At 40.0% G+C, this 24,151-nt stretch overlaps 1 protein-coding gene across 1 annotated transcript in view; it reads left to right on the top strand.

Moving 5' to 3' along the window:
• haspin (histone H3 associated protein kinase) overlaps positions 1–24,151 on the top strand; it is a 66,830-nt gene that overhangs the window by 31,987 nt on the left and 10,692 nt on the right. Inside the window, exons 5-9 of the mRNA XM_043694296.1 lie at positions 2,432–2,543; positions 3,680–3,858; positions 6,696–6,890; positions 15,780–15,865; positions 22,128–22,190. Coding sequence (XP_043550231.1) covers positions 2,432–2,543; positions 3,680–3,858; positions 6,696–6,890; positions 15,780–15,865; positions 22,128–22,190 — 635 coding nt within the window. The remainder of the gene's footprint in view (positions 1–2,431; positions 2,544–3,679; positions 3,859–6,695; positions 6,891–15,779; positions 15,866–22,127; positions 22,191–24,151) is intronic.

The following is a 24,151-nucleotide window of genomic DNA, read 5'->3' as shown; positions in this document are numbered from 1 at the left end:
CTTGCTCACATTGATCCCTGAATGACCCCACCTCAGCACCCAAACCTCTCTTCTCACCTGCTGCAACACTTTCTTTTCACACTTGCATTAAATGTGGCCTTTGGGTCTTGAAACTTTGTTTGCTTGCTTGAATATGGCAGCTAGTGATGTAGAAAGGGAAGGTGGCTTCTATAAAGATTCCCTGGGCTTTTATTTCTGAGGTTCCTTATTCAGATTGGAAGTTTTGTATCCATGAAAATCTAGATTTTCTGATTTTGAAACCACACTGGGATTTAGGAAAGAAGCCTTCAACCAAAAGCTGTAATTTGATAAGGGAAACACTTTTCACAGTTTTGCTCAGCAGGGGTATGTGTGGGCAGATATTGCAGTCACTTGTTCTGGTTTGGGGTCACAGTCGTGTATTGTGGGGTAATGCATTCTCTCTGCAGCAGAAAGAGGTTTGTGTAGATGCTTACAGGAGTGCAGACTTCCTGTATTAGATGAATTTAGATAGTGTAGTGTTATCGCTGGGAGTTTAGACAATTGTAACCAAATTAAAGCATTGCTAATTTTCTGCACTTTGTGTTGAATATCCAGTTCTTCCATGACGGACAGGCTCTGTATGGTGTTCTGAGCTTCCTCTATGACCATGTCCTCCCTATAGTACAATTCAAGATAGGAGATGAGTGGAAAGCTATCTTTTTGTTGTCATCAGTCATGAACATCCTGTTCTTTTTTTTAAATCAGCGAAGCCAGTCTATCATTTGATGGACATGTTGCCTTTTTGATCCCATCATTCTTGCCCTGAGCATTCCATGTATGGAATAAGTTCTGGACTTTCTGGCAAAGTTGTAATCATTTGTAACTAGTAATAATTTGGGGCAGCACTTATCAGTCTGGATTTTATTTCAATCAAGTCTTTGTGCATCCTTCCTGTAATTTTCTTTAAACTAATGGTTCATGTGGCTTCACTGTATGGAATTTGATGTTCCCAATGAGAGACCCCCCCACAACTTGGTCAGAATGTGTTTTCTCTATCCCCCTCTCAACTTCTGCAGGATCTATTAATTTCATGAGCATATATGCTTCAAAACTTTGTTTCACTACAAAGGCAAAGGACAATTCTATGCAGAGGTTGATGCTGTTGAATCCCCAATTCACAAGATTTTTATCTATTGGTGGATTTCAATGCAAGTGGATGCAACATGACCTTTCTGACTTGGACATCATAATTTGGGAAGGAGAAATTGAAACAGACAAAGACTTTTAATCTTTGTTGCTGCGATAAGTTTTATGTGACTGTCTTTGTTTCAATACAAACCATGCCGCAAGACAACCTGGAAACAGCTAAGATCAAGACATTGGCATTATCTAATCACACTAGACATGATTCTCAGTAGCTTTTTCAATTCTCATAACTACTACAATGCTGACTGAGACATATCACTCCCTGGTAAACATCAGGATTAGGATGCAAACTGTGAAGCTTTGGGTATTCGTCCTTTACTATCAAGGTCTCTCATAAGAGGTTTGTGGCAAACTCAAAGCACAAGGGATTGGGAGAAATATACTGGCATAGATTGAGAATAGAAATATATGGGTCGTCTTCTAGTTGGCAGGCAGAGCCTCATGGGATACACTTTTGGTGATGACTCAAAACTAGGTGGGATTCTAAATTGTGAGGAGAATGCAAAAGGCGGCTTCTAGGCAATCTAAGCAAGTTGAGCGCTTGAGCGCACACATGGCAGATGCTATATAACATCGCTTAAATTTTAAGTTATACATTTTGTACTGGAAAACTGAAAGGCAGAGTATAACTTAAATAATGGCACATATTGGCAAATGTGGATACACAAAGTACTCCAGTCAATGAAAATTGCAGTATTGCGTGCAGTTTTGGTCTCCCTACTGAAGAGAAGATACATGTGCTATAAAGGGAGTGCGGTGCAGGTTCACAATGCTGTTACCAAGGATGGTAGGACTGTTGTATGAGGACAGATTGGTTTGACTGGGCTTTTATTCACTAAAGTTTATAAAAATGGCAGGAATGTGATTGAAATCTATATAATTCTAATAGAGCTTTACAGACTAAATGAAGGATGGATGTTTCCTTTTGTTGTGGAGTCTGTAACTAGGTATCACAGTCTCAGAATATGGGATGGAGACAGGGAAATTTTTCTTCACTCAGAAGGTGGCCACACTGAGAAATTTGCTACCAGAGAAGGCAGTGGAGGTCAGGTCACTGAGCCTATTCAAGAGATGTTAAAGGCATCAAGGTGTATGGAGAGAAAACAGGAATGTGGCATTGAGAAAGTGGACCAGTCATGAGCATAGTGAATGCTAGTGCTGATTGAAAGGCCAATTGACCACCTACTGGTTTCTGTTTCAGGTTTTATCTTTACACCAATCCATGATCCATTATCTATGACAATTTTTTTTTTGATTTCTTTAGATAAAAAATTTGAAGTCAACACTTATGAGTTCTTCGGCAGTTTCTACTCCCTTAGGCTCACGTAATTGGTCAAGGTTCAAAGCAACTCATTCGATTCACAAAAGAAAGAAAGGTAATTAGTTAACTTTAACTTTGGTTATTCTGTAAAATATCCAAATAATACAATGAGAGTATTTTGAAAACAGAAGTAACCAAAGAGTTTACTTGTAATACAGGTAAATAGTCCATTTGTGACCTGTGACTTCTTTACCTAGAATTCTTAAGAGCTCCATATGTTCTATCTTGCTATTCTGGTTGTTAATATCCTCTTCTCTTGGCTTCTCTTCTTTTTGTGGAACTATGAACTGTTGGAAGTGGAGCTGAGTGATTTGTGCTCTCTTTTAATGAAGCCTTCAATGGATGTTGATGTCAGTCATCCCATCCAAAAGCATTGTAATGTTGACATGGCTTCTTTCATTGTATTTTCTCTCATATTGAAATATCAACATAACTCTGCAATTAATTTAATTCGGACTTGTTCCTAAAATTTCTGTGACTAAACTTGGAATTTAAAAGTAGAATTAAAATAAATGCAATCTGGAATTTCACATGCTGCAGTCATAATTTAACTTGTTGGAGCTGGTGGTTCACTGTCAAAAAGTGTGGCACTGGAAAAGCAGAGCAGGTCAGGCAGCATCTGAGGAGCAGGAGAGTTGATGTTTCCAACAGGAATGTCAGGAAGGGCTTATGCCTGAAGCGTCGACTCTCCTGTTCCTCGGATGCTGCTTGACCTGCTGTGCTTTTCCAGCATCATCCTTTTTACCTCTTAACTCTCCATCTGCAGTCCTCACTTTCTCCTGGTGGTTCACTGCAACAACATTATTAAGGTTGGCTACAGTCCTTTCAGTTGTTTTTTCACTTGAGCTCTACTGTTGATCCTTATTTTATACAGAATTGAGATCAAGTTTAGGAATTGAAATGCCTAATCACATTTTATGACTTGCATTGTAATACAAGTACGCGATCCTTTATCAGAAATCCTGGGGGCTGGTTGTTTTTCAGATTTCTGAATTTTTCGAATTTCAGAATAAATGACATTTTCACAGTGAAATAAAAGAACTTGCTGAACAGCAGACCCACGTGGATTTTGAAGCTTTTTGGATTTTGGAATTTCAGATAAAGGATTGTGTACCCGTATTATGAAATTCTAGTGTTTTATGAGTGTGTATATATAAAATTAGTTTTTAAATTTATTCCTCTCTTTTGCAGTCATTGTTACGCCTTTGAGATCTGGTTGTACCATGTCACTTCAAAGCTCTCCAGAATCATCTTGTCTTTCGGGAACAGAAAATTGTAATAATCCAAGTTTGAATAAGTTGATTTCAATGGCAGATTTTTCTGCAACTCCACTTAGCAATAGAATGAAAGGATCCAGAAGTCGCCTTATGGTAGGCCTATCAACAGAGCGTTATACTTGATTAGATAATTTTGCACTTGTAAAATGCAAGAAACTTTAAAACCTGACATGCAAACTTGATTTTATTACATTTTTCATTTTGTCATTGGAATGAAAATGCTTGCCGTCTACTTATAAATGAAATATAAATCACTTGAGCAGTCATAATATTACGTAATATTATATAATGTTTTAATTTTATATTTTGATATTGAGAGAGAATTCATCTATAATATTAATTAAAAACAAAGAAAATTATGGGTCAATAAAACAGTGAGTAACCAAAATTAGTTAATACATTTCAATTGCTCTGTATTAGAGGGAAAACATGAGCAAATTAAACTTCTGTTCTCTTTGGATTTAATCTGCTTATCATATTTTTTTTAGAGTGTGTGCATACTTTATCATCTTTGAATGTTTATTGGCACATAATTCAGACAAGGCAGATTTTTTTTGAGATGGGTAAAAGAAGTAGGCTAGAAAAAGTGATGGCGTTGATTAATGGTCTCTCTGGACAATAATTTTAATGTACCACAATTTTTCAATGCTTGGAATAGATATCATGAATTTTTACAAAGTGGTGCTGCGTAGAAAGATTTAGTGAACATTTCCAAAATGCCATACAATGATTATTTGAGATTCATCTGGTGGGAATCAGTGAATTACAATACTTGGCCTAAACTCTTGTGTCTTGCATGGTCTGAAATGTATGAGAAATCTTAGAAACTCTTTGCAGTCTGGATGCTCGCATATGCAGGAAGTGCTGTTGATTTGACCAGCTTGAGTGCTGGATTTTAGATCTTGACTATGAGCTGGAGACACAGCAGTGCATTTGCAAGGCTGAGAGTTATGTGCGTAGTGTGTTTTTTGATGTGGTCACCCCACAACTTGACAAAATTCAGCAAGAGAATGAATGGGTGATCATCAGTAAGAAGGAGGAAAGTAGGCAGCCAGGTGATCATCAAAGGCTTAGAGTCCATCTGACTGTTTGTTTGAAAAATGGTGGGAATTACAGATCTTCTGGGGTAGTCAGTCAGCCAGGGTCTGCTGCATCAAGGAATGAGGATAAAGAGAAAAGCTGAAATGGTGAGCATCTCAATAGTGAGGGCTACAGACAAGTGTTTCTGTACAGACAAGTAGGATTGATGCAGAAGCAAGGACTTTAGATTTCTAAATCACGAGTCTGTTTCTAGGGAATGTGGGACCTGTACAAGTCCAATGGGTTGCATCTGATTTAAGAACAGGCCCACATCCTTTTAATGGGAGGTGAAGGGTGAGTGTTTGCTAGTGCTGGTCGTGAGGCTGTAAACAAATTCGACAGGAGAGTGATTATACAGAGTGAGCGTTTAGAGAGGGATTATGCACAGACAAGTACAGAAAATGTTCTAAGGGGCAAAATTAATCTCCACATGGAGAGGCAAGGATTAATCAAGGATAGTCAGCATGGCTTTGTTGGGAAGATCATGGCTAACAAATTTGATTTTTTTTGAAGAGTGACTAGATGTGTAGATGTGGGTAGTGCATTCTACATGGACTTCAGTAGGTTTTGGATAAGATGTCGATGGGATAGAAGGTAAGAGCCCATGGCATCTTCAGTAATTTGGAAAATTGGATCCAAAATTGGCTTATTGATAAAAGGCAGACATTGATGGTTGAATGATTTTTTTTGGCTGTAAATCTGTCCAGTGGCTTACCGTACGATTTGGTGCTGGGTCTGTTGCTGTTTGTAGAGTACATTGATGATCTTGACATGAATGTAGGAGGTATGATCAGTAATGTTGCAAATGATATGAAAACTGATGATGTGGTAAATAGCAAGGAGATATATTTATGGTCAGATGGGCAGAGCAGTGGCAAGTGAAATTTAATCATGAAAGGAATGAAGTGGCACATTTTGGGAGAACTGACAAGATAAGGGAATACATCATGAATAGTAGGACTCTGGGACGTATAAGGGATCCTCTGAAGTGTATATTCATAGCCATCAGGACAAGTATGTAGGTGGTTAAGAAGGCATAAAGGATACTTACTTTTATTAGTCGAGGTATTGAAGGCAAGAGCAATGAGGTCATGATGCAGCTGTACAAAGTGTTAGGCTACAGGCAGAGTACTGTGTACAGTTCTGGTTGTCGTACTATAGAAAGGATGTGAGTGGTTGCACAGATAATACACCAGGATGTTCCCTGGGCTGAAGTGTTTCAACTATTAAAAGAGAGTAAATCGGAAGGGGTTTTCTTCCTTAGGATGTAAAAGCCTGTGGGCTGACCTGATTTGAGGGGTACAAAATTAAGTAGCATATGTGGGGGAAAAACTCTTCCCCTTTGTAGAATTTTCAATGGCTGGGGCCATAAATTTATGTATGAGGCAAGAGGTTTAGAGGGATTTGAGGAAAACCAATGTTCACCCAGAGGGTGTGCGATTTCTGAAATTCAATGTCTGAAAGATTGGTGGTGGTAATAGGAATGTTCACAACATTCAAAACGTGTTTAGAGTAGTACTTGAAATGCTTTACATACAAGACTATAAGTCAAGTGCTAGAAAATGAAATTCGGGAAGATAGGTACTTGATGACTGGAACCGACTTGATAGGCTCTAAAACCTTTTTTTTTTGTTTTGGATTTACTGCGTTTCTAAGATGCCACAATGTGTATTATTTTGCCAATCAAATATAACTGGTAAAAAATAAAATATTTAATATTTTCTAAGGTTCATTTGAGTGTATTCTTAATTTCAGAACAATAAGACATATTTAATTGATTACAGATTTTAAACACTAAATATGTGAACAGTATATGTTCTAATTATTTATTGTATTAATTATGTTTTTAGGAAAAATGGTCAATTCTGCAGCCAGTGTTTCTTACAGATGAAGAGAAGGTGTATTGTGAATGTCAGCAAAATGGTCCAGTTTCTTTTAAAGAATGCATACCGTACACCATGCTAGAGAAGTGTGAGAAAATCGGAGAAGGAATCTTTGGGGAAGTGTTTCAAATGATAAATGATGGAAAATGCGTGGTTTTCAAGGTATGTCAAACGCTATATCAAGAGCTAATACCCTAAAATACTTACAGTTGAATTTTACAGCACCAAAAATGTAATTTGACCTTACTCATGTTGTAATGATAGTCCTTTCCTAAAACCCTTATTAAATTTTACTTTTAAAGATTTTTTCCATATTCTGAATACAGCATTGGTTTAATAGGGCAATTTATATCTTACCAAGTAAACATTTACATATAAAACAAACTGCAAGGCCCCAGCATTTGTTTGTATAACACTGGTGTTTTCAATACTCTTACTTTTGGTTCAGAAACTGCTGGGTGTTGTCTTGGATAAGTCATTGGAATAGATGCTGGAAACGTACGTTCAGACATATGTTAAGTAGGCAAGCCAGGACGTTAGTTAGCATGCGTGCTGATTTGATGCTAGCAGTGCCATTTTTGACTTCAACATTCCAGCTTCTGTCCTCTATTAACCTTTCACATTCAATCAATCAGAACTTTCTGCCTTGCACTACAAAGAGAATTGTTTTACTAAAGTTTTCACTGTAATCTGCCAGATATTAAAGAGAGTATTGCAGACTCCAGGCCACACTGGGACAGCATTTGGTAGTTGTGCAGATGACGCTGATCATGATTCTTTACACATGGTGCTCCTTCCAGCTGAAATTGGTTATATTTGCAACATTTCAAGTTGGCAACCTGCAGTTACATTTGAGAGGTTTCCGATGGTCTGTATGCAAAAAAAACATTCTTGCAGCCTCCATGTGAGAATGGGGTGGGGATGGGTCTGGACACTCTGTGGCCTTTGCTGGGGCCCTCCAGCAGTAATAACCACCACTATAATAGCATTCCAGCTCAAACCAATCTCAACCTGCTTTTGAGGGTCCACCTAACTAGTCCCAGTAAATCCAGCTGCCACTCAGCTTGTTGTGAGCCTCTGCTCCCAATAATTGAATGGCTTTGAAAGCCTGACTTTTAAATAAATGGGAGTTGCACAGCAGATAATTAGTTGGGAAGACCCCAAAATCTGAGTTGGAATCCCAAACTGTTACTGATGCATCTCCAACAATAACTTGGCATCTCATTTGCATAATAATCCTCTAAAATCTATCCTCAAGCTCTTTTGTATCCCTATCCACTTTTACAACTTGTTGATATCATGTGAAGGCATGGAATCTGCTCCCATATGCATGCTGATGAGAATAATCTACATCACAAGACCCATGGACTGTTTTGGTGGATTCAGGCTTCTCACTCAATGCTTATGTTTGGAAGAATCACACCTTTTACTCATTCTGAAATCTTTCTACATTACGGAGAACGTGACTGTTTGTATCCTTGTGACTGGTTATTGTCCTCTTCATCACAATGTCAACTCTCACTAATGCAACATTGCTGTATCCACTACCAGTATCTCCAGACCTAGCTACTGTAAGTCTCTTGGGTTGTCCATCTTTCACAAGCTCCAGTTTTTTCAAACTCTACATATCCTATCAATGTATCCATTCCCAGACCTTCATCGACTCATGTTAGCTTCCTGTTCTGCTATGTCTGTACAATCTCTCTGAGCTGATTTGCCCTTCTGTTTTGTTCTGTTGTGCACACACACTGGCATTAGTCCCTCCTTTTGACCCATTACTGATAACCTGTTATTTCAATTGTTTGGTCCCTTTTGTTCTCTTTAATTTCTTTCCTGAACCCCTCTATCCATAGATTTTTGTTATCCTTACTTTTTTTTAAAGTAAATCTCCACCTTTTCAGCTAAGTCTTCAAATCCTGTTTTGTTTATAATGGTGAAGCACCTTAGGATATTAAATAATGCCATACAAGTTCATGATGTAGTACAAGATGATGCTTATTTGCAACTGCTGCAGTGAGCTATGATGTAAGCTTTTTTATTCTTGTGTAATTGTCTAAGCTATAAAGAAAAATGGTCAGGCCAGATAGCTTTGATAAATAAAAGGAGCTTAGATAGGAAATCCTCCTTTAATCAATGTATTATAATATTCTATTTTCTGGAAGTAGACTAAACTAAATCTTTACCCAGCTATTAGTTATTTAGTGTTGGTCATTTTCTTTGTTACCCTGATTTGTTTCAGCTATGTCTCTTGCAACTATTTAACCCATTTTTCTAATCAACCTGTCAGAGATGTCATTACGCACCACTGGGGCAATTGGAACTTACTCTGGGCCTCCTGGTCCAAGTGTAGGTCATTTGAATCTGAAGATTGTGGTTCTGGGATTTGAGCACATTTGAGTTGCTCCTTCAATGCAATTCTGAAAGGTACATTGTTGGAACTGTCTTCCATTGAATGAGGTTTTGAACTCCTCTACCTTTTAAATTCATAGAGATTTGCATCACAGAAAGCTGCCCTCTCGCCCATCAAATCTGCACTTGTCAAAAACTTTAATCTACTCTAGACTACTCTAATTCCATGTTCCAGCACTTGGTCAATAGCCTTGAATGCTTTAGCATGAAAAGTGCACATTTAAATACTACTTGAATGTTATGAGCATTTCTTCCTCTACCACCCTACAGGCAGTGAGTCCCACATTGTCACCACCTTCTAAGTGAAACGTAATATCCTCCTCTCGATCTCCTACACCTCATGCCCCTTACCTTTAAATCTATGCTTCCTGGTCACTGATCCCTTCACCAAGGGGAAACGTTCTTCCTGTCTATCCTATCATAATTTTATGCATCTCAGTCATGTACCCCTAAATCTCTTAAGTCTATCCAATTTCTCTTTACAAATAAAACACTCATCCCAGGCAACATCCTGGTAAATCTTCTGTACTATCTTCAGTGCAGTCTCATCTTTCCTATAATGTGGATCCCAGAGCTGCACACATTACACTAAGCTGTGGCTGAAACAATGTTTTTTACAGTTCCAGCATGACCTTCCTGCTCTTAAACTCTATGCCTCTGCTAATAAAGGCAAGCATTCCATATGCCTCCTTAACCACTTTATCTACGTGTCCCACTACTTTGAGAGACTGGTAGACATGAACATCAAGGTCTCTCTGATCATCTATCATTTCCTGTTTTTTCTTTGTTATTCCCTGGCCTGGTTTGTCCTGCCCAAGTGCAACACCTCACACTGATCTAGATTGTCTGATCAGTGGCATATGGAATTCAATCATATATATCCATATATCCTCCTAAAATCTAAGGCTACCTTCTTTACTATTTACCATCTCCCAATTTTCATTTCAGCCATGAATTTATTGATTGACCTTCCTGAATTCAAGTTTAGGTACACCACAAGCAACAAGAATCCCAACACTGGTCCCTGCAGATCCCTGCATTGGACAGGGACTTGCAGTCACAAAAGCACCCTCCAACTATCACCCTCTGCTTCCTGTCACTCAGCCAATTCTGGATCTAATTTGCCAAATTTCCTTGGATTCCATGGGCTCTTGCCTTTGCTATCCCATACATGACCTTAGCCAACTTGGACTTCAGCAAGGCTTTTGATATGTCAAATGCATTGCCCTCCTCTATGCACCTAATCACCTTATGGGAAAATTCAATCAAATTGGTCAGACATTACTTCATTTCAACAAATCCATGCTGACTTTTCTTGACTAATTTCTGCCTCTCGAAGTGTAGTTTGATTCTATTCCTCAGAACTGTTTCCAATAGTTATCCCACCACTGAGGTTAGACTGAGTGTTCTGTAGTTTCCTGGTTTTTCCCTGTTCCCTTTTTGAATAATGGTACCACACTTGCTGTCTTTTCTATTCCTCTGGCACCTCTCCTGCTTCCAGAGAGAAATCAAAAACTATTGCCAATGCCCCTGCCATTTCCTCCCTTCCTCACTCAACAGCCTGGGATACATTTCATCTCGGAGAAAGGAGCTTCTTCAAGGAAGGCATCCTTGCAAGAGGATTCACAGTAGGTTAAAATCTTCTAGGAGAAAGTATGAAGGGCTCATGAAGAAGGGTTCATGCCCGAAACGTCGATTCTCCTGCTCCTTGGATGCTGCCTGACCTGCTGCGCTTTTCCAGCAACACATTTCATCTAGCCAGGAGACGTATCCACTTTTATGCATGCCAGACCAATCAGAACCTCGTCTGCCTAAGCTAATTTTTAAAATTGTCACAGACTTTCTTCCTGATTTCTTTACCCACATTGTTCCTCTCATTGGTGAACATGGACACAAAGTAGTCATTTAGGACATGGTATTCATTTAAAACCCTACCTGCTACGTCCTACTTCACGCACAAATTACCACTCCTCATTCCCTGATTATCCGTTATCCTTAATGTAATTGTCAGACAACATAGGAGTTTCTTTTTATTTTATCTGTCACTATTCTTTCATGCTCCTGCATGAACATTTTAAGTTCCCCCTTGCACATTCTGCACTCTAGGGCTTCTGCTTTTTGAGTTCTTGGTATTTGCCATAAACCTCCCTTTTTTTTCCTTTTCATCCAATCCTGTATGTTCCTCAATATCCAAGGTTCAGTGGTTTGTTGGTCCCATTCCTTATGTTTATTATAACATGCCTGTTCTAGATTCTACTTGTTTCCTCCTTGAAAGCATCCTGCAAAGATCCTCTCCTGTGGCACCAGATGTAATCCTGAGATTACTACCTTTGGGTCCAGTTTTCCTTTATCTATTTCATAGCTCCCTAGATTTTACTTATGGGACCTCATTCCTTTTATCAAATTTTGTGGTCGGTACCAATATGTTATGCAATCTCTGTCTGCTTGCCCTCCCTCTTCAGTTTGTCCTGCAGCTGTTCAGCAACATTCTTGACCCTGGCACCAGGGAGTCAACATACCATTCTGGAATGTCTTTTGCAGCCATAGAAACAGGAATCTGTACCCCTTACAATTTGAGTTTCCAGTTACCATAGCTCTGCTATTTTTCGTGCTCCCCTCTTGTGTGGCAGACCCACCGGTGGTGCCATAAAGTTGACATCCATGCTTTCCCTGCAAAGTCATCTTTTCCCAGCAGTATTCAAAATGCTATATCAGTTAGAAGTAGGGATTACCACAAAGGACTCCTGCACTACCCACCATCCTCTAATCTGCCTACTGGTCATCCAGGACCTTTCTGCCTGTTCAGTCTTCATCTGTAGTTCATCAGAACCTCACTGAATGTGCTATCGCCAACATAAGCAGCATCGCAGATGCTTGATAGTAAGTTCATCTGCGGCTCCAGTAACATAGTGGCTCTGTGGTTAGCATTGCTGTCTCATGGCACCAGGGAACTGGGTTCGATTCCAGCCTCAGGTGACTGTGTACGCACCACTCAGCCATTCTCACCTTGCCTGCGTGGGTTTCCTCCTCATGCTCCAGCCTCCTTCCATAGTCCAAAGATATGCAGGTAAGGCGAATTGGCCATGCTAAATTGTCTATAGTGTCCAGGAATGTACTGGTTAAGTGGGTTAACCATGGGGAGTGCAGGGTAGAACAGATAGGTTAAGGGGGTGGATATGGTTGGAATGCTGTTGAAAGGGTCGGTGTGGACATGATGGCCTGGTTCTGCAATCTAGGGATTCTATGATGATTCTCTGACATGCAGTTAGCCAGGCGCTGCAGCTGGACGCACTTCCTGCACATGTGGCCACCAAGGACAACTAAAGCTTCCATAATTTGCCATGTAGCACAGGATGAGAGTATTACGGGTATGAACTTGGTGTGTCATCACTGACCTTAAGTCCCTTAGTTTCTCCCTTTTTATTATATAGAGTCATAGAGATGTACAGAATGGAAACAGACCCTTCGGTCCAACCCGTCCATGCTGACCAAATACCCCAGCCAAATCTTGTCCCACCTGGCAGCACCCGGCCCATGTCCCTCCAAACCCTTCCTATTCATATATCCATCCAAATGCCTCTTAAATGTTGCAATTGTACCAGCCTCCACCACTTCCTTTGGCAGCTCATTCCACACACGTACCACCTCCTGTGTAAAAACTTTGCCCCTTAGGTCTCTTTTATATCTTTCCCCTCTCACCCTAAATCTATGCCCTCTAGTTCTGGACTCCCTTACACCAGGGAAAATACTTTGTCTATTTACCCTATCCATGCCCCTTATAATTTTGTAAACCTCTATAAGGTCACCCCTCAGCCTCTGATGCTCCAAGGAAAACAGCCCCAGCCTGTACAGCGTCTCCCTATAGCTCAAATCCTCCAACCCTGGCAACATCCTTGTAAATCTTTTCTGAACCCTTTCAAGTTTCAAAACACCTTTTCAATAGGAAGGAGACCAGAATTATACACAATATTCCAACAGTGGCCTAACCAATGTCCTGTACAGCTGCAACATGACCTCCCAACTCCTGTACTCAATACTTTGACCAATAAAAGAAAGCATATCAAACGCCTTCTACACTGTCCTATCTACCTGCGACTTTACTTTCAAGGAATTATGAACCTGCACTCCAAGGTCTCTTTGTTCAGCAACACTCCCTAGGACCTTACCATTAAGTGTATAAGTCCTGCTAAGATTTGCTTTTCGAAAATGCAGCACCTCGCATTTATCTGAGTTAAACTCCATTTGCCACTTCTTAGTCCATTGGCCCATCTGGTCAAGATCCTATTGTAATCTGAGGTAACCCTCTTCGCTGTCCAATTTTGGTGTCATCTACAAACTTACTAACTGTACCTCTTATGCTCGCATTCAAATCATTTATGTAAATGACAAAAAGTAGATGACCCAGCAGCGATCCACGTAGCACTCCACTGGTCACAGGCCTCCAGTCTGAAAAACAACCCTCCACCACCATCCTGTTCTACCTTTGAGCCAGTTCTGTATCCAAATGGCTAGTTCTTCCTGAATTCCGTGAGATCTAACCTTGCTAATCAGACTCCCATAAGGAACCTTGTCGAATGCCTTATTAAAATCCATATAAATCACATCTACCGTTCTGCCCTCATCAATCCTCTTTGTTACATCAAAAAACTCAATCAAGTTTGTGAGACATGATTTCCCACGTGCACAGCTATAATGTTTATATAAGAATAGTATATACTTGCTTTGTGCTAACTTCACTACCCTTACCTATTTTGCTTACCTGTATTACTTCATTGGCGCTGAATTTCACTTATTCCTGTTGTTTATCATTTAAACCCTTCTTCCAAAAAAATCACAAACCTTTCAACCCACTCCTTTCCTGTGATTTTATTTGTTTTCCAATCTGCACTCCCCTGAAGCTGCAGCTGTTGAACTATCTCTTCCCTGTTACAGCTGGGCCCCTGGTCTTGGGCCTCAATTTATCCTGTTGCTGCCTCCCTCTCTCTGATGCTTAGTTTGCTGTTTAAATATCCTCATGTTATCTGAAGAAGTAACTTCTTGCAAAACCTCAACCAACCAATGCCATTCTAAAATATACGTCTGAAATGATATTGAAACTCTTTGTTACCCTTCCCTACTCTAAGTCTATGAGCAGCATCTGGATTTTGTGTATGCACAGTTAAACTCTGAAAACTACAAGTTGTGAGTGATTCTCTGATTGTGCATCGGGTACGCTATTGGAGAACCCAGACTCGCAATCAATGAGAAATTGCTGAATTTACAGACTTGCCCCCACCCCCCCAAAAAAAATTGTTGAATTGGGGTTTTTATCTGCACACCAAGTGTATAATTATTATTCTACAACATGTCTGACCCTTAAAACATAATTTTATATTTGCAGAATGTCAATTTTGTTTTTTTTTTAAATTGTAAAGGTTTGTTTGCAATGTTTCAGTTTCCATCTTAATTCCAGGTATATATATATCAATCATTTATTTCACCATCTGTACAATTACAGAGGAACCTCGATTATCAGAACAACATAGGCCGGGAGTACTTTGTTCAGATAATCAAATGTTCGGTTAACACAGTTTAGCCAAGTATCGGAATCTTGCAATATTGTTCGGATGATCCAAAATTCGAATAATCGACGTTCAGATAATCAAGGTTCCTCTATATTAATAAGCAAAGGATACTAGGAGCATTTTACTTCCTTATTTACTACCTAGGAAACATTTCAATGTGATTGGCTGTGTACATTGCTTGAAGATGTTAAATGCTGAAGATATCATTGACTTGTCACCAGATTCAAATTAATGTTGGTAATGAAGAGGGAAAAAGAAAGTCCATGTTTCAGAAGTTGCCAGATCTTTGTGGGCAGCTTTTTTTGAGGCCTTGTTGATTTTCCTTGACAGCAAAATCTAGACCATACATTAACCAGTTGTTCATCAATAGACAATAAATTGTATAAGTCATCTAGTGTTTATATATTGTAACTGCATATGAAGATGATACATAAACACATTACTCAATTGGCTTGATTGTAATGTCAATAATGCCCACAATGTGGCTTCATACTTCATTGCAAAAGGATACTCCATTCTTTAGATCAGTTGTCATTCTTTGTGCATTATCCCTTCCTTCAGCTAAAGCTAGTTCGTGTTTTCCAATTATAATCAATAATGTAAATGAAAATATCCCCCAAACTATGAACCCCAATTAAATTTTTCATTTAATTAGCTGCTCATTAACACACGCATTTGTAACAAGAAAAATCAACTATCCCTTCTTGCCTTTGTCTGTAATCCTTTTTGAGATGCAGAAGGACTAGTGTTGGGCAAGGTCTGAGTATTAGCTCTTTATAAATAGTTAAAGTGGAGCAGAATATTTAATTTTATACTGCAGCAGCAATCTGGATGACTTTTTCCTGATGCAAGAGTTGTCAAGACTTTGAATGAATGGCTATTTTAAAATCATGTTTTTACTTCAGTGATCAAGATTTAATGAATATGCATGTTTGTTTGCTTTCCATAGCTGCTGGCACATGTCACATGCTAAGATACCAACAAATCCTAGAAAGATCCTAAAGCGACTTAACATGTATTTTCATCAGCACTCCAGTGAAAATCTGGAAGTTATATTTTCTTTGCTCTTGATTTGCAGATAATCCCTATTGAAGGGGAGAAACCTGTGAATGGTGAACCTCAAAAGAAATTTGAAGAAGTCCTTCCTGAAATAATAATTTCAAAGTATGTGTTTTATATTTTAGAATTGGTTTTAATAAAAATCAAATTGATTTTTATTAATGAGCAAATATCATTGCTGGATAATAGAGTGCTTTTGGCACATTTCACAGGTTAGTTGTAGTGCAAGTTTATCTTTAGTATTATTCGATATAAATAGTGATAGCATTTAGTTACATATAATAATTTTAATTTTAAAATGCCTTGCATTGAATACAGATCAATGTATATCAAGTGGATTTTTACTTGATATCTTTCACCTTGACTTTGAACTTCAGATTCAGTGCATCTTTCAATGTTTTACCCAGTAATTAGAAGCAATATTCTTCCTCTGTAGTCTTACTATGAATATTGTTCTGCACATTGAGGTTACCTAGACACACTTCCGGCTGACCATCTAGATTGTGGGTGATTGCCATGTGTCTTGTAAGAGCTGTTCATTACATATTAGATTTGCTTTACTCTGCTTGTTTAGAGGGTTTATTCCACTTGGGTAAGCAGATAGACCACTCCATGGGTGCTGAAATCTGGTTTTGTTTTAATGAATATTGTATCCATTTTGACATAAGTAGAAACTATAGAAGTAAAGTTCACAGACCAAAAACCACATGCACACTTCTTTGAACTGTACAAAAGAATATACAAGAAATGAATGCATGTATGTGTTTTATAAATAGCAGTAATTGGGTCATTTATGTCGTGTTTAGAATAGTTGAATTTTAGGTGCTTTATACTAGAACCTGAAGGTTTGATAGAAATTTGTTCTTGAGCTTCAGCTATTTGCTTGACATGAACTGTCAATGTGTAGCTTGCCTTATAGGTGAAACCAATTTCAGATCACTGCCGCATTTGATGTGGCTCTCCGACAAGTTTAGAGAATGGGATTGGGAAGCACAAGTGGTTGATGTGATTGTGACCATCTTTGAGTCAGGAAGGTCCAGAACTCTTTTTTTTTTTCTTTCATGGCTTCACATGGAACATGTAATTTCAAAGAAAATTTGAAGCTTTATTTTTGGTTGGAAACCAAGTGCCAAAGAACCTTAAGCAGAGGGAGCCTCTTCACATTTGAGGTGAACAGTTCATGAAATAATTCAGGCTCATCAAATAAATCCCAATGCATGTTTTAGTTAAATGCCCACATGTTTATAAAATGGACTTGTTGAGTTTGACAATGGACGGACATCTGCTTAGCTTCTGTGTAGACAGTCCTACAGTGCACTTGTATATCTTGTATATTACTGAACATTTTGAGGACATATAGCCAAAATGGCACCTGAGTGAACATTAAATTTTTGTGTTTTTTATTCACTGTTGGACATAGGTGTTGTTGGCTGCTCACCATTTATTGCCATCACTTGTTGCCTTTGAAAATGTCATGTTGAATTGTTGCCTTGATTTGCTGCAATTCTTATAGATTGACCCATAGTATTCTTAGGGAGGGAATTCTAGGATTTTGACTGAGTGACAGTGAAGGAACAGTGATATATTTCCAAGTCAGGATGGTGAGTAGCTTGGAGGGCAGCTTGCAGGTGATGGTTTTCCCAAGTTTCTCTTGCCCTTGTCCTTCTTGGTGGAAGTGGTCATGAGGTTGGAAGGTACTGTCTAAGGAACATGGTGAATGTTTACAGTAAATCTTGTAGATAGCACACACTGTTGCTACTGAAACATTGGGGATAGAGGGAATGGATACTTGCGGACGAACAGTCTGTTCTTCTATGACACAATGGTTGCGTTCTTGTGCAACCCCATGTTATAGAAAAATTGAGCTTTAGAAATAGTGCTTAAAACGTTACTGCCAATATAAGTTTTAAAAATTTGCACTTTAGAAACAGCATCCCCAATTCATCAATTGTATTACAGTGTGACGAAACACACATTATAGCAGAACAGCCTGCACTGTCAAATCAAGTAGTGTCCCAGATGGTGTCAAGCTTGAGTGTTGTTGGAGCTCCACCCAGCCAGGCAGGTGGGGAGGAATACATCACACTCCTGACTCGTGCCTTGTAGATGATGGACGAAAGTGAGGACTGCAGATGCTGGAGATCAGTGTCAAGATTAGAGTAGTGCTGGAAAAGCACAGCAGGTCCAGCAGCATCCGAGGTGCAGGAAAATCGATGTTTCGGGCAAAAGCCCTTCATCAGGAATGAGACTGGAAGCCTCTGGGATGGAAGTGGGGCTGGAGAAAGGTAACTAAGAGTGCAATAGGTGGATGGAGGTGGGGATGAAGGTGATAGGTCGGAGAGGAGGGTGGAGTGGATAGGTGGGAAGGAAGATTAGCAGGTAAGATTGGCTTCTAGGTGATGGACAGGCTGTGGGGAGTCAAGAAGTATGTTACTCACTGCAGTATTCCTAGCCTCTGACCCACTCTTGTAGCCAGTGTTTATGTGGTAAGTCTAGTCGAGTTACTGGTCAATGGTAAACCGCACAGTGATACTGGGGGATTCAGTGATAGTAGCACCATTGAATATCAAGGGATGGTGGTTAGATTGTCTATTATTGATGAACATCATACCCTGGCATTTGAGTGATGTGAATGTTACTTGACACTTGTCAGCCCAAGCCTGGATATTGTTTAGATCTTGTTGCATTTGAACATGGACTGCTTTAGTATCTGAGGAGTCACAAATGGTGCTGAAAATTGTGTGCAATCATTCGTGAACATTGCATTTCTGCCCTTATGATGGAGGGAAGGTCATTGAGAAAACAGCTATAGGTGGTTGGGCCTTCTTGAGGAACTCCTACAGAGATGGCCTGGAGCTGAGATGACTGACCTCCAACAACCTCAACCATCTTCCTGTGTACCAGGTATGACTCCAACTAGCAGAAGGTTTGCCCCGATACCCATTGATTCCAGTTTTACCAGGGCTTCTTGAAGCCACACTTGATTGAATGCAGCCTTGAAGTCCAGGATTGCAACTCTCACCTCACTTTTGGAATTCAGCTCTTTTGTCCATGTTTGAACCAAGGTTGTAATGAGGTCAGGAGCTGAGTGGTCCTGGCAGAACCCAAAATGGGCATCAGTGAGCAAGTTATTGTTGGTGCTGCTTGAAAGCACTGTTGATGACACTTTCCGTCATTTTACTGATGATCGAGAGTAGACTGATGGGGCGATAACTGATCAGGTTTGGATTTGTCCTGCTTCTTGTTACAGGGCAATTTTCCACATTGTCGGGTAGATGTCTGTGTTGTAACTGTACTGGAATGGTATGATTAGGGAAGTAGCAAGTTCTGGAGTACAAATCTTCAGCATTATTGCTGGAATGTTGACAGGGCCCATAGCCTTTGCAGTATCCAGTGTCTCCAACTGTTTCTTGCGGACTCAATTGAAGTGGCTGAAGACTGTTATCTGTAATGCTGGGGACCACACGCGAAGGCCAAGATGAATCATCCACTTGGCATTTCGGGCTGAAGATTGCTGTGAATGATTCAACCGTAGCTTTTGCGCTGATGCACTGGACCCTTGCATTATTGAGGAAGGGAATGTTTGTGGAGCCACCTCATCCAATGAGTTGGTTAATTGTCTACCACTTTTTAGAACTGGATGTGGAGGACTACACAGCTTATATCTGATCCGGTGGTTGTAGGATTGTTTAATTTTATCGGTTACTTGATATTTATGCTGTTTGGCATGCAAGTAGTTCTGTTTGGCAGCTTCAGCAGGTTATAACCTCATTTTCAGGTCTGCCTGGTGTTGTGTCTAACATATACTCATTCAACCAGGTTGATCCCCTGGACTTATGGTATATGGTGAATATGCTAGGCCATGAGGTTGAAGACGTCCTGGAATACAATTCTGTTGTTGATGGCCCATAGCCCCTCAGAAATGCCCAACCTTGAGTTACTGTTTGAAGTCTGACCCATTTAGCATGGTGATAGTGCCACACAACACGAAGGAGGTTATTCTCAATGTGAAGGCAGGACCTCCTCTCCACAAGGATTGTGTGGTGGTCATTCTTAATGTACAGATGCATCTGCAGCTGGCAATTTGGTAAGGATAGGTCAAGTATGTTTTTTCCCTCTTGTTGGTTCCTCAATACCTGCTGTAGGCCCAGTCTAGCAACTATGTCCTTTCGGACCCAACCAGCTTGATGAGTGATGTTGCTGCCGCGCCACTCTTGGTGAACACTGAAATCCCCTACCTAGAGTACATTTTGTGCCCTTGCCACTCTGTGTTTTCTCCAAATGGAGGATCAATTGATCAGCTCTTCCCATTGTAAACAACTGTGCAGCCATCTCTGCTGGGTCTGTCCTGTTCATGGGACAGGATATGTCTAGGGATGGTGATATTAGTGTCTGGGACATCGTAAGGTTTATTCTGTGAATATGACTATGTTGCTTGACTAGTCTGTGATACACATCTCCTAATTTTGGCATTAGACACCAGATGTTAGGAGGATTTTGCAGGGTTGAAAATGCTGTTGCTGCTTGATAATAATGTTGATGACTCCTTCACTTTATTGATGACTGAGAGTAGACTAATGGAGCAGTAACTGACCAGGTTAGACTTGTCCTGTGCACAAAAAGCAGGACATAACTGTGCAATTTCCAACATTCAGGTTGTAACTGTACTGGAAGAGTTTCGCAATGGACACCGTAAGTCTTTAGTACTATTGCCAGAATATCGTCAGGGCCCGTAGCTTTGCAGTATCCAATGTCTCCAAACTTCTGACAAGTCTAACCTGGTCAGTTGCTGCCCCATCAGTCTACACTCAGTCATCAATAAAGTGATGGAAGGAGTCATCAACATTGTTATCAAGCAGCAACAGCAATAGCAATAACCTGTTCACTGATATCCAGTTTGGGTTCTGCCAGGACCACTCAGCTCCTGACCTAATTACAGCCTTGGTTCAAGTATGGACGAAAGAGCTGAATTCCAGAGGTGAGATGTGAGTGATAATCTTTAACTTCAAGGCTGCATTTGACAGAGTGTGGCATCAAGAGAGCCCTAGCAAAAATAGAATCGGGACAAAGTCTCCTCTGGTTTGAGTCATACCTGGCACAACTAACCGATCATGGGAAAATGGTTGTGATTGTTGGAAGTCAGTCATCTCAGCTCCAAGATATTTCTGCAGGAGTTCCTCAGAGTATTGTCTTGGACCCAAGCATCTACAGCTACTCAATCAAAGACTTTCCCTCCATCGTAAGGTCAGAAGTGGGGATGATCGCTAATGTTTGCCCAATATTCAGTGCCATTCACAATGACTCTGATACTAAAACAACCATGTTCTACTGCAACAAATCCTGGTATATATCCAGCTTGGGTTGAAAAGTGTCAAATAATATTTACACCGCACATGCCAAGCAATGTCCGTCTCTAGTGGAGACAATCTATCCACTGCTACTCAATATTCAATTATGTTAACGTCATTGAATTCCTCCACTATAAAAGTCTTGGGGATTACCATTGACTATTAATTCACCTGGACATGTCACGGAAAAACAGTGGCTGCAAAAGCAGGTCAGAGATTAGAAAGACTTATCTGGATGGGTGCAGCTCCAATAGTTGAAACTTTATTGCTGGAACAGCACAGCAGGTCAGGCAGCATCCAGGGAACAGGAGATTCGACGTTTCGGGCACAGGCCCTTCTTCGGGCCTGTGCCCGAAACGTCGAATCTCCTGTTCCCTGGATGCTGCCTGACCTGCTGTGCTGTTCCAGCAATAAAGTTTCAACTTTGATCTCCAGCATCTGCAGACCTCACTTGCAGCTCCAATAACACTCTAAGCTTGACAACATCCAGGATCAAGCAGTCTGTGTGATTGGCACCACATCCACAAGCATCCAATTCCTCCACCATTGACACTGAGCAGCATTGTGTACTACCTTCAGATGCACTGTTGAAATTCACCATCCAAATCCATTTTCATCTAGAAGGATAAGGGCACCAGATACATGGGAATGCTACCACCTCCAAGTTTCCTTCCAAGCCACTCACCACTCTGAGTTAGAAATATCTTGCCGTTCCTTCACTGTCACTGAGTCAAAATCCTGGAAATACCTCCTAACAGCAGTGTGGGAGTACATACAGAACACAGTCTTGCAGCTACCACCACCCCAAGGACAATTAGGGACGGGCAACAAATGTTGACTCAGTCAGCGATGCCGATGTCCCACAAGTGAAGTTTTTATAAAAGGTATCCTGGATTCATGACACACTGCATTGCTGGACAACAGTTTAGAAGCCATGTCATTTAGTGCTTAATAGAATTGTTGTTTTGATATTTAAACCAACAATGATTCTAATTTGAAAAATACTTACCATCCTCTAGACAATTAAGTCAGCTGAGTGAAGAAAGTGAAAACTGCACAACTGGATTTATTTCCTTGTATTCGTAAGTGGACTTATTTAGATTTGATTTTTCTTCTGAATTTTGAGTATATTGTTACTGGCTACAATAGCATTAGTATCCGTTAATGCTATAGGTGTTTCTTTCACATGGTCACGTCAAAATGATAGCAATGGCCTTTTAGCTCACTTTAAGCTGATTTACAAGACCTCCCTCCTGGATTATCTATGATAAAGCTACTATACGGAAAATGTTCTGAGTAAGAATCTGAGCATCACCATTTGTCATTTGTCAGAGATGGGCCTTACTTTTAGGAGTTTGATGTCAGACTTTTGCATCTAGTTAATAATTGATTTCTATGTCAAAGGTTTAGTAATTATGATTATGGTTGCATGTTAATGAATACTTAACTGCCAGAGAGTACTGTGTCCACTTTGACAACTGAGAAAAATAAAACTCCTCCTGATTTTCCCAAAATTTTAGCATAAATACCAACAAAAATGAAATGTATATTTCTGTAAAGCTGATTAACTCATGAAATCGTATGACAGAGAAGGCTGTTCAGCCTATCATGCTTTTGATTAATTGAAAGTTATCCAGTTGAAATTCTATCTCTAAATTAAAAGTTTCTAACTTTTGCAAGTCTGGTTTACTTTTATTTTCCACAGCACATATTCACTCATTTCAAAGTGTTTACCGTATATACTCGAGTAGGGTCATAGTGATGTACAGCACGGAAACAGACCCTTCGGTCCAACTCGTCCATGCTGACCAGATATCCCAACCCAATCTAGTCCTACCTGCCAGCACCTGGCCTATATCTCTCCAAATCCTTCCTATTCATATAGCCATTCAGATCCTTTTAAATGTTGCAATTGTACTAGCCTCCACCACTTCCTCTGGCAGCTCATTCCATATACATACCACCCTCTGTGAGAAAGCGTTGCCTCTTAGGTCTCTCTTATATCTTTCCCCTCTCACCCTAAACCTATGTCCTCTAGTTCTGGACTCCCCACCCCAAGGAAAATCCTTTGTCTATTTATCCTATCCATGCCCTTCATGATTTTATAAACCTCTATAAGGTCACCCCTCCACCTCCGATGCTCCAAGGAAAACAGCCCCAGTCTGTACAGCCTCTCCCTATAACTCAAATCGTCCAACCCTGGCAACATGCTTGTAAATCTTTTCTGAACCCTTTCAAGTTTCACAATATCCTTCCGATAGGGAAGAGACCGGAATTGCACACGATATTCCAAAAGTGGCCTAACCGATGTCCTGTACAGCCACGACGTGACCTCCCAACTCTATATTCAATATTCTGACCAATAAAGGAAAGCATAACAAATGCTGTCTTCACTATCCTATCTACCTGCGACTCCACTTGCATGGAGCTATGAACTTGCATTCCAAGGTCTCTTTGTTTAGCAACACTCCCTCGGACCTTACCATTAAGTGTATAAATCCTGCTAAGATTTGCTTTCCCAAAATGCAGCACCTCGCATTTATCTAAAATAAATTCCATCTGCCACTCCTCAGCCCATTGGCCCATCTGATCAAGATCCCATTGTAACCTGAGGTAACCTTTGCTGTCCACAACACCTCTAATTTTGGTGTCATCTGCAAACTTATTAACTATACCTCTTAAGCTTACATCCAAATAATTTATATAAATGATGAAAAGTAGTGGACCTAGCACAGATTCTTGTGGCACCCCACTGGTCACAGGATAATCCAAGATGAAGGATGGGATAAAGTATTTTAGATATTAGAGTTGATTTCCTCTAATTCTAGGAGCAGCAATTACTGTTTTGTAGTAAAACTCGAATTTTTTGACTACTTTTTACAGTTAGATTTATGGGGTGGACTACTACATGGATACTACTTTTGAGGGGCTGAAATTCATGCCTGTCAAGATTCATACAGCATCATTAGCAGAAGCCCAAATGATCTGTAAACGAATGACAAAATAAATTATGGTAATTATGAAAACCCGGAGCAATACCCAA

The sequence above is a fragment of the Chiloscyllium plagiosum genome, chromosome 1 (assembly GCF_004010195.1).
Source record: "Chiloscyllium plagiosum isolate BGI_BamShark_2017 chromosome 1, ASM401019v2, whole genome shotgun sequence".
Taxonomy (NCBI): domain Eukaryota; kingdom Metazoa; phylum Chordata; class Chondrichthyes; order Orectolobiformes; family Hemiscylliidae; genus Chiloscyllium; species Chiloscyllium plagiosum.
This window is presented reverse-complemented; position numbering and strand designations above follow the sequence as displayed.